Here is a 14,832-nt window from a genome sequence, read left to right on the forward strand (position 1 = left end):
TGTGATTTCTTGATGAAAAAGTTTCCTTGCAAACTTGTTGTATGGAGAAGAAGGCATTATGCTTAGTTAGGAACAATAGTAAGAATGTTTTTCTCTGCAAAGTATCTTGATTTTTATAAGTCATTCTGTTCTCACTTTTTTCTCATTTCAATATGGGTGGGTGACTTGTCATTCACAGTCCATCTGCTTTCCTGCTAAGCAGTGTGATTGTGGCAAGAGCCTGGGGAGGTAATGCTGGGGTTCCTAGAAGTAAGTTTACTAAGCTAACACTTTCTTGGTTTCTTCTCCCCTAGATGGGAAACCTGTGTCTCTGTCTCCCCTGGAGTCCCAAGCTCACAGCCCCCGGTACACTGCCTCCAGCCAACGGGAGCGAGAGAGCCTGGAGGTGCGCGTGCGAGAGGTGGAAGAGGAAAACCGTGCTCTACGCAGGCAGCTCAGCCTGGCTCAGGGTCAGGGCCCTGCTCACCGCCGTGGGAACCACTCCAAGACCTACTCCATGGAGGAGGGAACAGGGGACAGTGAGAACCTACGGGCTGGCATTGTGGCAGGCAATAGCTCTGAGTGTGGGCAGCAGCCAGCTGTGGAAAAGTGTGAGGTAAGGAACACCAGAGTTGGGCAAAGTGACTACTCAGAACCCTAGTCACTGTTCATCCCTGCAAACACCTCCTGGAAGCACATCTGGGGCCCTGGAAAGAGCTTGGTTTCTTAATTCAGTGCAAAACTACATTGGTCATAAGCTTTGCTGAGTGGCCATAAAGACTTTTAACGTCACTTTGCCACAGTTTCTATAATTGATAAGCAGGGATAAGAAAGCCTACTGGACAGAAGCATAACTAATGGAACCTGTCAAGGGTTTCTTTGTGCTCAGGAGGAAATGCTCAGGTTTTCATACCTTGTCTTCATCATGGGGACCCAGTGATGGCTCGCCAGGGGTATAGCTATATAATCCCAGAGGTGTATCTCTCTCCTGCAGTTCAGTCCTCAGTCTCTTTTATGTGTATGACCAGTCTCTGCAATTCAGAACTAGAATTGTGTTTCCTATTAAAAACCACCCTTTGAGATTTTGTATGTTACTACCATTTTCTCCCTGGAGAATACTTCCTTTCTTAGTGAATCTTTTTAATCCTGTAGTATTTATCCATCCACCTCTTTTAATCATGTGTATATATGGACTGAAAACATGTACATGGATGTATATACATACATACACACATATACACACTCTCTCACATTTCCTGTGTCCTCTGTTTTTTACTGTGTAGATGGCTTAGCCAAGTGCTTACTAACAGCAAGGTGAATAAGAACTCAGCCTTGGTAGTTCTTACTTAAACACTTTATCTTACCTCTTGGAACTGGCAGGTGCCTCAGCTATGAACATCCTAGGCTGATTTTTGCTTCATGAAAGCCATTAAAGCTGATGCCAAGGACAGTTAACATGCTTTCAATTAAGGTAATTTATATTAATTTTAGCTAAAAACAAATAATACATTTTGGGTTTTCTTATGGTGTCTCTTAGAATAAATATTATTAGGCTTTTCTACCCTGAGGTCACAGCTCATTTTAAATCATAGCATCTGCCCCATGAATGGGATGACAGTAATATTTGTGTGCCACAGGAAGTGAGGGTTTATTGAGTGATGAAGATGTACTTGTATAGAAATCCAGTATCAACAGAGGAAACTTGAACAAGAAATGATAAGGACAGGATCCTTGGATTTCTGGTCTAATACAAGCCTGATTGGAGCATGCCCTAGTAAGAGGGTATCTAGAAGCTGGCTGTTATGTTTTGTTTTTGCTGCTGTGATTGGAAAAAAACCTGGCAAAATCAACTGTAAGAGAGAATATATCTTTGGCTCACAATCTCATGTCATAGTCCATAACTATGGAGCAGTAAAGGTGGCAAGAACTTGATGCAGTGAGACATGGTCATGGTCAAGAGCAGAGAGAGAATAAATTCTTCTTGTGTTCAGCTGATAGTCCATGAAATGGTGCCACTCCCAATCAGGATGGGTCTTCCTATCTCAATTAATATACATTCATTCAGGCCAGTACAGTGAGACAATCCTTCATTGAGGTACCTCAATTTCTTTTAGATCCTTTTTGGCAGAACTTAGCTTCAAGACTTCCTTAGCTACCTAGCTGCAAGAGAGCCAGAAAAACAGATTCTGTTTAAGGAACTAACTCTTTGAAGCTATGTTATTGTTATTACTAATGAACTCCTCTCTGTCTTATGTATCATTCACAAACTTAATTAGGCATGAAGATTAATTACTTTTTACAAAAATGTCTATTCATGCCACATTCCCTAATCCAGCTAATAGGGAATTTGTGGGAGTAAGTACTATGTGTGGGAAAGATTAAGCTTTGTCGCAGGTGGAAGCAGTCTTGGCGGGCTTTACCCTTGGGGCACACCATGAATACCTTGTGAGAGACTGTTTGGAGCCTTCCTGGGCTTGGAATTCAGGAAGCCTACCTAGGAACCCCACCATGGCTATTGTTTTCCTAATTGACCCTGGAAGGGAGAAGGGACCACCCTTTGCATATGACTGGGAAGGTGGGGGAGAAAAAAAAAACAAGAGGTAGAAGGAGAGAAGAAGAAGGCGAGGAGAGAGAGGAAAGGACTGGACCAGCTCGTGGGACTGAGACACCTAAGGACCCGTCCTGCCGAACGGATTCCAGGAGGTTTTAATCTTCTGTCCCTTTAACCTTTTTTTCCTTCTTGTATATGCTAGTTGGGTTGTATAATAAAGTTTAATTGTTAATAAACTGAGCCAACAACTATGAATGTGGATATTAAAAAAAAAAATCAGTCCACACGATTGTGAGATATGATGAACTACTTTAATATCATTTCTGAAGGTATGACATTGCTGTTTGAAACAAAGCAGTGGTATACTGATGTAGACCCTTACTTTCCAGTGTTTGGATTTGCACCTGACAGTTACCATTACTCATTTTCTTTTCTTTTTCTGTACCTATTGGTCATATTACTTTTTAGACCCTTAAAATGTTCTTGATAGAATTATTCTAGATAAATTCTGGTCCTGCTTTGCCCTTCCACCTAAATGTGAAGGCTCTTACATCTTACTGTGACCTGCCCCTCTGCACATGGACCTGGAGGCTCTGCTGTAGTTACATTCCCATTAGCAGTGCATGTCCAGTTGGTAGCACTTGGCAAAGGTTTTTGGAAAAAAGCCAAAGACACAAAGGAAAAATGTCTGCCAAATAGAAGCCTGCCTTCACTCTGGCACTTTTCCATGATGAATTCTGAAGCTCATCTTGACATCCCATCAGAGGACAAGGTCATGTTGCCAAGGACACTTCTATAATCTGTGGTCACACTGAAAATTCTACTAAGTAAGACAAGTGTTTCTGAAAACTACCATGATGACTTTTTTGCTGTCAGCAGAGCTAGCTAGTGACAGAACTACCAGCCTTTCCAGTCCCTGTGCCCTTTCATCCTCTCCTAATTATGTGGCTTTTAACCAGCTGCCTATTTTATCTCTACATATTCTGTTGCTCAAGCAGTAGCATTTCAGCAGAGGCTGAATGACCTCTTTTCATCTCCTCTCTTCCATGTATGCATAAGATCAAAAAAAAAAATTGAACTGGAAGCAAAAACCCCAAATACGAGTCCCTCCAGTGCTCCTCATTGAAACCATAAGCATAGACAATTCTTTTTTCCTCTTGAACTAATAAGAATAACAATATCCACTTCCCAGTGGACTTGAGGATGAAATGAGTTTGTGGGTAGGAAAAGAGTGTCCACAGACTTGATATGGATCTTGTTCCATGTTGCTGTGTAGTCAATCAATTGATGGGCCACCTGTATGTATATGTACATATCCATGCATGCATGTGTGGATGTTAAAGGAAGACCTTGAGTGTCTTCCTCTATTACCCTCTGCCTCACTTTTTGATACGAGGCCTTTCACTGGAACTTGAGGCCCTCCATTTGAGTTAGGATGGCAGGTCAGCAAGTTCCTGACATATACCTGTCTCTACATTCTCCCAGTGCTGGGGTTAAAGGTGTATGTGACCATGCCTACACATGGTGTTTGGTATTTGAATTTCAGTCCTCTAGCCCACTGAGCTCCCTTCCCCGCCCAACTGTAGTCATTGCATGAGCCATCTCATTGTCTGATGCTCAGAAATAAATTTGCTGATTGGTCCTGTTTTGGGTGCAAATGATGTTTGTGACTGAAGCAGGAATAATGTCCAGGCACACCTTCTTTGTCTGCATAGGCTACATTGAGCTGCCTCACAGCATGGCTAATTTCAGCACTAAGCTGCTTACATGGCAGCGAATGGTTGTAGGTCACAGTGTCCTAGTATGTAATATCCCATGTGCCACTTCTACTAATGACAAGGTATGTTAGTTTAAATAGTCACAGAGGTCCACCTAGTTGCAATGGAAATGTGATACAACCTTATCTCCCAGTTAGAGGAATGTCAGAGGTTTTAAGGATGTATTGCAAAATCACCATGGTAGGTATAGTAACATTAAGATTCGATGAATGATGACATATTATGGAGAATCACACTTTATGGATTTATCTCTATTCTTCGTTTGCTACTTGCTTTGAGCTTTTTGTTTCCGTTATCACATGACTTCAGTAAGTTATTATTTTCAATCTCATAAGGAATAACAGATGTCATGCTAACATAGTATGTTGTCTTCCTTTTACAAACGAGTAGCCAAAGGTGAGTCAAAGCCACACAATTTTACAGTGACGTAACTAGAAAGGTGGTGCTTGCATATGAAGCTAGGCGGTTTGCTTCCAGAAACTTGGCCATGAAGCACTGTGCATAATTATATAGCTCAGGACTTCTGGGATCCATATACTTAGAACCTGATGCCCAGTCCATATTGTATGTCTGATGGGTGTCTCATCTGTCATGATACATGGTCATCTTTCTCTGTGGGCATTCTAGTAGCCTCAGGAGGACAATGACTCCTTGGTGGGTGGAAGCAACCATATGTCTTCTAAAAATGAGGGAGATTGTTTTCCTCTCTGGCCAGAATGTAACTGCATTTGCTAAATCAAGAGAGTTTGACATTTTGCTTGGAGTCACTATGTTTGTTAAACTTGACACCTCTCACTCATATCTTCTAGGCCCCTACCTAACACCACAGTATTTTCAAAAAATTTTAAAACTCCATCTTTAAGTATTTTGCAGGATAAAGGCTTGCCAGCTGTCTAACTGCATCCCAGATTGCTGTCAGAAGATACCATGATGGTATTTGCATTTGTAATTCATTAGCTCCATATGTCTCTTTTGGGGCTTCTTTAAGAGTGTAAACGCACTAAAATATTCTCCCTAAATGCCAGACCCTGGAGTCAGAAAATGCTATGGTTGGAGTGTAGCAGGATTGTTTTATAAGTGATTTTCACGGGGCTTTGCATGTCATAGAGTCAGTGCCTTAGGGCTTCCTCCTCTATTTGTTAGTATGGAATCTCAATGGGATCTAGAATCATCATGTAAACAAACCACTGGTCATGTTTGGGCAGGAGTCTCTAGTTTTGGTTAATTGAATTGAGAAGACCCACCCTAAATCTGGTAGGCACCATTCATTGGGCTGTGTGTCCCATATTGGCATGGTGGGGCAGAGAAAGGAGCTAGCTAGCTGAGCACCAATGCTCATATGGATAGCATGTGACCAGCTGCCTCATGCCGTTGCTGCAATGACTTCCTTGCTGTGATAAATATTCCCTCAAATTGTAACTTAGGATAAATCCTTCCTTTCTTATGTTGCTTTTGTCATATCATCAAGACATGAGATTAGTATACTGCCTATACGTGTTGTTAGTACTGCTTCATAGCATGATCCATTGTTGTAAGCCATCCACTATTTATTGCACATAGAATAATATGTTTTTTGAAAAATCAGGAGGGTGGAGCAATGCATCTTGGGTTGTAGTTCTGGTTCTTTCAAGGCACATTAGTGTGGTTCAGTCTTCCAAAGGCTGCAGGCTTTGTTTCCAAAGTGGTTCACAACATACATGGGCCTTCAGTTTCTTAGGACTCTGTGTCCCTGTGGTGCAGTAGTTAGATTGCTTCAGAGTAAACAGCTTAACAGAGAGGAGGACAAAAAACATCCTGTTCTCTCTAGCCCGGCCTCAGATGGACCCTGTGGTGCTTCTTTTGCATTTCTGTTCACAAGGAGAAGAGCCCTGGCATATCAGGAAAGGCCAAAGATTTCCAGTTCTGAATCCATCATACAGATTCTAGAACAAAGGTCACCTCTTCATACCACAGTTGTAAGGAATGAGTCTTCATTCACAGCTCTGCCCATCTTACCTGTGAGCACAGGTGGCAGAGATTGAATATATATTAAGCATTTTGTTCTGGATGAATGATGGAGGTAGAAGCCTTGAACGTTTCCTTCGAAAGAGCCTTCCTAATGTTTAAATGATATCATCATTTCTCACATTGATCCTTTAGGGTCCTTACTGTTAGAGATCAGCAAATATCAATATGGACCAAAAAAAGTAAAGTTTACTTTCCAGTCCTGGTAACTCATGTAGTACTCAGGAAGGGTCACCTATGACCCTGAAAGACCACACGTGTCATACTACAGAGCTTCAAGAGCTTAAGGAGAAGAAAGCCGCAGGTAGAATAAGGGAAACTGCGCAGAGGAGGTTACAGCTCCAGGTGGCAGGTGCTGTAGTGCCAGAACATGAAGGAAGGGAAGAAAGAGGCTAGAGCCAAATTGGGGACAGTAGTCCTGGCAGAGACTGCCAGAGGCTGATGGCTCATATCCCACTGGTGTTTCCTATTGGCCACACTGAACCAGAAGTGGAGGGAAAAGAAACTGGGTTTATTTGGTATAGGAAGAAAATCTGGTTCTGAGCGCACAGAACAAGTTGAAGCTGGGTAGTGAGTGAGTCCAGAAGGGCAAACAAGAACACTATCCTGCCCTCCAGAGAGACTTAGTGCCAAAGAAAATTCTTAAAACACCAGTAGCTGCAAGAATACAGGGAAGGTTTAGAGAAAGGCACTGTGGCCACAAAACCTGATGTTCAGTCCCAATCTTTCATAATGGTTCCAGTCAGTCATTGATTAGGTGTTTAATTTACCACACTGAGAAACTTGTAAACTTCAACTTTATACCATCAAAACCTAGTTATGACACTAGTAACCCTCCTCTCTCTAGCTGCAGCACCTGAACCACTCCTAGCTCATTGCTGCTCTGGCTCCAGATGATGGATTTTTTCATAGTAAAACGTATATTGGCTGAAACTGAAGAGATTAGAAAGTTATTTAAAATATTTAGCTGTGTGTTTACTTATGCTTCTAGTTCATGGGCCCATTTTTAAACATCCCTGAACCTTGAAACCAAGTCTAAGTTTGATATCTCAGAGGTTACATGTTTACTTTAGGATTCAGAAGAGCCAGATTCTATGTGCTTTCTGCCTCTTCTTTCTCTTCTGGGATCTGTGTCCCCATGTGCAAGCATTTTCTCATTCACTCCCTTCATGCTTGCAATGGCAGCTGTCATATCTGCATTGCCATCTTTTATCTTCAATCTTTGGTGGGAGATATTATCTAGAGATAAGTGATGATCCTTTCATTTTACAGGTGCAGAAAGTAAGAAATGCATGCATTACTGAGCTGGAGTAGCTAAGTGCATGCACGTGCATGTGTGTGTGCGTGCGTGCGTGTGCGCGCACACACACACACACAAACACACCTTTTTTCTTTTTTTTTTTTCTTTTTGGTTTTTTGAGACAGGGTTTCTCTGTGTAGCCTTGGCTGTCCTGGACTCGCTTTGTAGACCAGGCTGGCCTCGAACTCACAGCGATCCGCCTGCCTCTGCCTCCCAAGTGCTGGGATTAAAGGCGTGCGCCACCACGCCCGGCTCACACCTTTTTTCTTAAGATATAATTTTCCAGCAGGAATATTACAGTCCAGCCAGGGTTGGAACCTAAGCAGGGCAGGGACCTGGAGGCAGAAGTGGAACAGAAGCTAATGGCAAGTTATGTTTACTAGGTTACCACCCATAACTTTTTTAGCTTGTTTTATTATGCTGTCCAGGACCACAGGCCTATGGACCCCACCATACCCAATTAACCCAACCACATCAACCATTAATGAAGAAATTACTCACTGGCTTGTACTGAAATCAGGCTTATGGAAGCATTTTCTTAATTGAGGTACTCTCTTCCTAAATGATTCTAGCTTGTGTCAAATTGTTATAAAAGTATCTAGGACAGTGTGTGTGGTATACATATATATGCCTGTTCCCATATGTGTGAATGTGTGTAAAGACAGGAGATGGATGTTGGATGTCTTTCTGATTGTCTCACTCTTATTTCCTGTGACAGGGAATCCCAGAGCTTGAGGATTCAGCTAGGCTAGCTATCCAGCAGCTTGCTGGTGAGCTCCTCTGTTTGCACCTCCTTAGGACTAGGATTCCAGGAAATGTCCTCCCTACCCTGGCATTTACATAGATTCTGAGGATAGGAATTTTGTTCTTCTCATGGCCTGGCAAACAGATATCTCCTCAGGTCCTTAACAGATGTGCTGTTTACTTTCTTAAGTGGCAGGTGGCCAGTGGGGTGTGGGGTGTTTTGTGTACTTTAGAATGTTTAGCAGATCCATAGCATGTCAGCAACATTCCAACCCCCAAGTAGTGTCTTCTAGATCTTGAATCTTGGTGACTGTGTCAAGTGCTCCATGGTGAGAACACTGCCTTCTTACAGAGCATGTGAAAATCCTGGGCATCAGAGACTTTATTTTAATTGGGTAAGAGACACTATGCTTTCTGAAACTTTGGGGGTATTTCCAGCATGCTATTGAAATCTCTGTTCCATAGGTTAAATTTTAACTACTTTTCTTGGCATTGTGACAAAATACCTAATAGAAGCAATTTAAGAAAGAAAGGTTTGGGCGTGTTTGTTTTTGTCCCAAGTCTTCAGAGGATATAGTCTGTCATGCTATGGAACACATGCCTGTGAGAGAAGCTCATTGCTGGGGCAATGGGGAATATGAGGAATCTCCTTATAGGAATCCAGGAAGCAGAAAACCCAGGTCAGAAAAACTGTTAAGTCGTCCTTCCACCCGCTGACTTCTTTCTTCCATTTGCCCTCCATTTTGTGAAGCTCACAGAGCATTATAAAACAGCACCACCAACTGGAGATCTGCTAACCAAGCACAGGAGCCTCTTGCAGTTCACATTCAAAACTTACTACTCCCCAAGCGTGCATTTCCTTTTTTCTTTTTTAATTAGTTTTTTGAGACAGGGTTTCTCTGTAATAGCACTGGCTGACCTGAACCAGGATTGGCCTGGACTGGCTTTATAGACCAGGCTGGCCTTGAACTCAGAGAGGTCCACCTGCCTCTGCCTCCCGACTTCTGGGATTACGTCTGGCATCATGAAATCATGAATTTCCTCTGTGATACAAAAATGAACTGTATCTGACTCACATAGCTATGAGATTTAAGTGTGATAGAGTGTATGAGATGAAGCACAAGACCTAGGATATAGTCATTTCTTGATTGCTGCCAGCTCTAATTGTGCTTGCTATTAGTGTCTTGTCTTTTATCTTTCACAAGGCTTGTATCAGACTCCTGGGATCAGGCTTTGTGTCTTTGGTAGGGATGATAGAAAGGAAGAGGCTGGGAACACAATGAAAGGGTGGTTTAGATGAGCAACAATGGAGGCCAGGTATGGTGGGGCTGGGAAGGTCATGCCATGGTGTCAGGAAAAGTGGTCCCTCCACAGCAGAGGGATTAGGTATAGTGGCTAATAAATGTAAGGACCCTGTAGATGTCATAACCACATGACAATAGACTTAAGAGACAGTGATACTCTGCTGCAGCCCTACTTCTAGCACTGGGATGGTAGGAGCAGTCAGGCTGAGTGAACGTAATTGGGATCAGAGAGGTTATAGACATGGACCAAGGCTGACCAATAGTTTATGATTTGTGTTTAAGGAATGTAGTTCCTGTGGTTATACCAAATGTGGTGGTGAACAGTTTCTCTTGGCCAGAAGTCATTGTAGATAGCATCTAACAGACTGAGTATGGTAGAAGAGCCTCTAGAAAGTGCTGCCCTGGGCAAGGGGGAAGCCAGGAGCCATGATGTGACAGCATGAGCTACCAGAAGACCCATTCTGATGGTTGGTTTTATTTTTAATTTCATACCATCTAGAATCATCTGAGAAGGGCCTCTGTGTATATATGCATGTGTGGGATTGTACTAATTGTTGTGGCTGATCTAAGAAAGTCTACCCACTGTTGGCAGCACCATTTCTTTCAATTGGGATTCTGGGCAGTTAGAGCATAGAGGAGGTAAGGGCACTAGCATGCATGTGTTCATTCCTCTGTGCTCTTGACTTTGTATATAATGTGACTAGTACTATTAAGCTTCTGCAGTCTTAGCTTCCCTACAGTAATGGATTTTAACCTGGAATAAGGAGCCAAATAAATCAATTCTATCTTAAATTGCATTTGTTAGGTTATATTATCATAGCAATGGAAAAGGGGACTAATTCTTGATCTGTGAAGCAGCCACTTTTCAGTTGAAGTATTGCTTGCAGAGGGACTATTCTTCTGCAGTGCTTGTAGGACAGAATGGTGAAAATAGCTTTTAAGAGATGTGTTTTGATTCAAGGAAGGCTGTGCTTTAGGTGGGGTAACAAAACGGACGTGCAGAGACTCTGCGTTCTTTAACGATCCATGGTTTCTTACTACAGTTGTCCTAGACTAGACTATTCATTCCCAGTCTTGGTCAGAACATGCCCAAAATAAGAAACAATGTCTGTACAGTGTAGAGAAAGAGAAAGTTGATGCCAAGATGGGAACATGGTAATAGCCAAAAGCAGGGAGTCTCAAGTACTCAACTCAATCCTTGGTATGGAGGAGAGGGAGCAAGAGAGAGTGTTTTGTTTTGTTTTTCTCCCTCCTTCTTGCTGTTTCTCCCCTTTCAGGCCTCCTTTCTCCTGACTGCCACCACATTTAAAATTAATTTAAAAAATGGCCTTGTTAACCTCAGCCAACCTGAATGTGCGAGCCTGACTGACAGCTTTAAGAGTATTTGTATTTCAATGACAGAGCACTGCTATACTTGCAAAATTCAAGAATGGGTCATGAGGACTTGCATAAAGGTTCCAGAAAGCCACTTATGTGAGGAAATGTGTTACTGGGTTATATTCTTGTAGGGAATAGCCAATAGAGCTGCTATGAGTCTGTGAGATTAAAACCTATCTTATGGTCGTGACCATAGGATATTGTGCAGTGCCACTAACCAGAGATGCACTTGTTACCCCAAGAAAAGCTCCAGGTGTGAACCAGAGGTACTTTAAAGATTGTGCCACGTTTTCCACCTGGAACAGTAGTGGAAAGTAGGGGCTTCCTACACACATGGCACCTAGGCAGTGTCATCATGAGTCCTAGTTGCTGGACAAAGAACTGAAGGCGTTGTTGTGTGCCTTGCTTTTTTTTTTTTTCTCCTTCTGTAGTCTAGTTTGTCCTTGGTTTTCTTTCATTCTTCCCTTTCAAATGAGAATGTTGACTGCATTGTTTTATATTAGAAGTGTCTGAATCATTTTCTGATTTCATATGTCTGCATAGTTAAGCAATTGACTTGAGTCTCAGAAAAGGCTTTATTCTGAAGTTTTGAACAATAATGAAAATGTTATGACTTACGTGAATTTCGAAGATGAAATAATTGCATATTGTATTCTGACATGGCCATGAGCCTTTAGGACCAGAAGTGTTTTTGTTTGTTTGTTAGTTTTGTTTTGTTTTTTGTTTTGGTTTACAAATGAAGTGTGTTTAGGTGTCAGGATGGTTAATCTAGATCACTGGCTTGACTGGATTTAGGATCACTAGACAGTACACATGTGTATGTGTCTTTGAGGTCATTTTCAGAGAGAAATAAGCAAGAAGGGAAGACTTACCCTCAATGTGGAAATAGTTCTTTCATGGATTATGGGCTCAAGCTGAATAAAAGTTCAAAGAGGAGATCAGGCAAGTGCTTTCTGATTCTTCAAGATAAACGCAATCAGATTTATACTCTCTCTACTAATGAGGGATGTTAAACCATTAACCACAATGCATCTTTCCTCATAGTCAGGTATTTTAGCACATCAACCAAACATAATGGATACTTATGCCTTATGTTCCACTTACTGGCTAACCGTCAAGTTTTCCTAGAGCCCCCTGGGGTTAAAGACAGGCCAGGATTCATGTTTCTGGTCAGTACTGCCAACAGCTTAAATGAGATGACTGGTAATTCCCCTCCCAAGTTTGCCCTTGAATTCCTTGAATAGTATCCCAGATGGAGCCCTGAGCTGCTCATTGGCCCATTTAGCCTAACATTGACTGTACCCTAAGTCATCTCAGAAGAACAGTTCACACTCTAAACCATAACAATATGAAAGCTTTGATTGTTGGCCCACTGGGCACATTTCTTCTTCATCTGTTGCCATTTTTTCTTGGCTTGGGGGCAGGGGACTCATTGTTTACCTATTTGAACCAATCACATTGCTTCCATCTCTAAAATGTAATTGAAAAGAGTCTTAATGGCCTCCAAATGATGATAGCTCCATAAACTGATTAAAAAGACTTTAGTGAAACCATCTCAAGTTATTCTCTATGGCTTTAGGCAGTGCCCTTGTTTTCCATGATCCCAACAAGAAATCAGGGTGATATTTCTTTTCTGTGTGTCTACAGACAGGACGAACTGCTTCTGGGTGTAAAACTGTTCACTCTCTGTTTCTTTCCTTTTAGACCATACACGTGGCCATTGTCTGTGCCGGATATAATGCCAGCAGGGATGTTGTCACCCTGGTCAAGTCAGTCCTCTTTCATAGGTAAGATCAGTCTTTGCTTATACTCTATTGGCAGTGTGTGTACCTGACTTGTATGGTGCTTTGGGGAAGGTTATATAAGAGTGTGCTTTTTAACCCATCTTATAAACTGCCATTAACATATGATATTTGTCTACAATATGAGGAAAGAAACTGCATTCAAAATGCTTAATAGCAATGGTTCAGTATTGCCCAACCATGAATAGATTTGCAGCTTTCAGAATTAAAGATCCTTCAAGGGCATACCAAATTAGATGCTTCTGTTTCTACTACCCCGCACTCTCCAGAGATTTTCCACATTCCTGTTGACAGATTATGTTGTAATCTGCAGTACATCCCACCTAAATCTCCTATTTGAAGTTCTAACCCTTGGTACTTTGAAATAGGACTGTCTGTAGATAAAGTTTTAAAAAGAGAAGATTAAATTAAAATAGGTATACTGCAGTGGACCCTAACCCAATGTGACTAGTGTCAAAAATATAAGATTAGGACAGATATATTTAGAAGGAAGACTGTGAAGCTACCCAGCCAAGGAACTTGACCTCAAATACCCCAGATTTCTATCTCTTAGAACTGTGGTAAAATGAACTTCTGTTTCCAGCTAGTCTTACTCTGTTTGCTACAGCACTGATGAAAACATAAAATGATTCCCTAGCTTGACTTGTCCCATTTCTGGGTACTTTTGACTGTCAGAAATTCTTTAGCTTAGGCTAAAGTGAACTTTTGTAGGTGGAATCTGGTAGGCCTTCTGGGTCTCTATGGGAACAGTCAGAAGGTTGCTTCCCTTCCTCTGGAAAATGGAGATACCTCTCACTTAGGCTTCTGCTTTCTCATGGGCCTCTCTTTCTTCCCTTTGATATTCAGGTTTATTAACTAGATATTTTTAAGGTTGTACTGAAAATTGTGTCTGCATTTCCAGGCAGTGCCCTTCTTGGGCCTGCTCTAACTGCTCATCAATTTGGATAAGGTTCATCTATCATTTCAATCCATATTATAGACAATCACATATGAGACATTGAGTCAATATGCTGACCGTTCTTAGCAGAAGGAACACTGTTGAGACGTTCTCAATTCATCTGAATGGACAGCACAGTATCACCATACACTGGAATTCTCCACCCAGACCCACCAACATTCCAAGAATGTGGATTTACCTTTTCTCTCACCTCCTACCTCAGTCTCCAGCCATCCTTCTTTCTGTGGCCCTTTGCATCTCTCCCTCTTGGAGATCCTTCAGGCCCTCCCTTTCTTTTCCATCCAATTCAGTCCCATATGTCATTAACCTGTACATACCTTCCTGGTTCCCAGATTTATGTGCTTTATATCCATTGTCTCTGACTCCAGAATGGTGTTGGACACAGCAATCTCTGATCTTGTAAGATCTATCCATGGCATTCATTGTTGGAGAGGTAGAACTTCTAGTCCCGATGTTTATACCATCAGGGGCCAGTGGTTCTTCATCGTGTTTTCTTACCTGTCGCTGTGATAACTCTATGTCATGCCACGCTGGCCTGGCCATAGCTTCCTACTCTCTCCTTCATGTGCCCTGCTACTCCATCCCCCACCTCTTCCCCAGTCCCAGGTCAACAATTACCTTCTTACGTTATGAAATTCGACACTTAAATAACTATAACAGGAAGCTGCTTGCAACTCTCAGTGTGTGTTTCAGCTCCTATTCTACAGCGCAAAATATCCTTCTTTCCTTTGTATCGTATTTATTATGTTGATCACTACATATTTATCCACAGATGCTTCTGTAGCAGAAAAATGGACCTTTTGGGTATTGACACCATGTCTTCTTTTTCTGTATCCCACATACTTAGAAAAATATCAACCAATAAATGTTCATTTGTTTATCAAATGCTCCTGGAGGATTCCTTTAATAAGGAAACCTGGAGATTTTTAATCAGTTACCTAAGGTACAATCCTAGCCTGAGTTCATGTTCACATTCATGACACTGTAGCAGCAAGAGACCTTTAGGAAGTTGTTTTAACCCTTTGTTTTCCTTGT

General features: G+C 41.8%; 1 protein-coding gene across 6 annotated transcripts in view; it reads left to right on the forward strand.

The window, feature by feature from the left end:
* Positions 1 to 14,832, forward strand: part of LARGE1 (LARGE xylosyl- and glucuronyltransferase 1) — a 303,751-nt gene that overhangs the window by 227,400 nt on the left and 61,519 nt on the right. For all 6 annotated transcript variants that reach the window (XM_084755864.1, XM_084755865.1, XM_084755863.1 and 3 more), the window contains 2 exons: positions 294 to 595; positions 12,742 to 12,824. In XM_084755864.1, the coding sequence (XP_084611990.1) occupies positions 294 to 595; positions 12,742 to 12,824 (385 nt within the window). The remainder of the gene's footprint in view (positions 1 to 293; positions 596 to 12,741; positions 12,825 to 14,832) is intronic.

This window comes from Acomys minous, assembly GCF_964271855.1.
Source record: "Acomys minous genome assembly, chromosome: 14".
NCBI lineage: Eukaryota > Metazoa > Chordata > Mammalia > Rodentia > Muridae > Acomys > Acomys minous.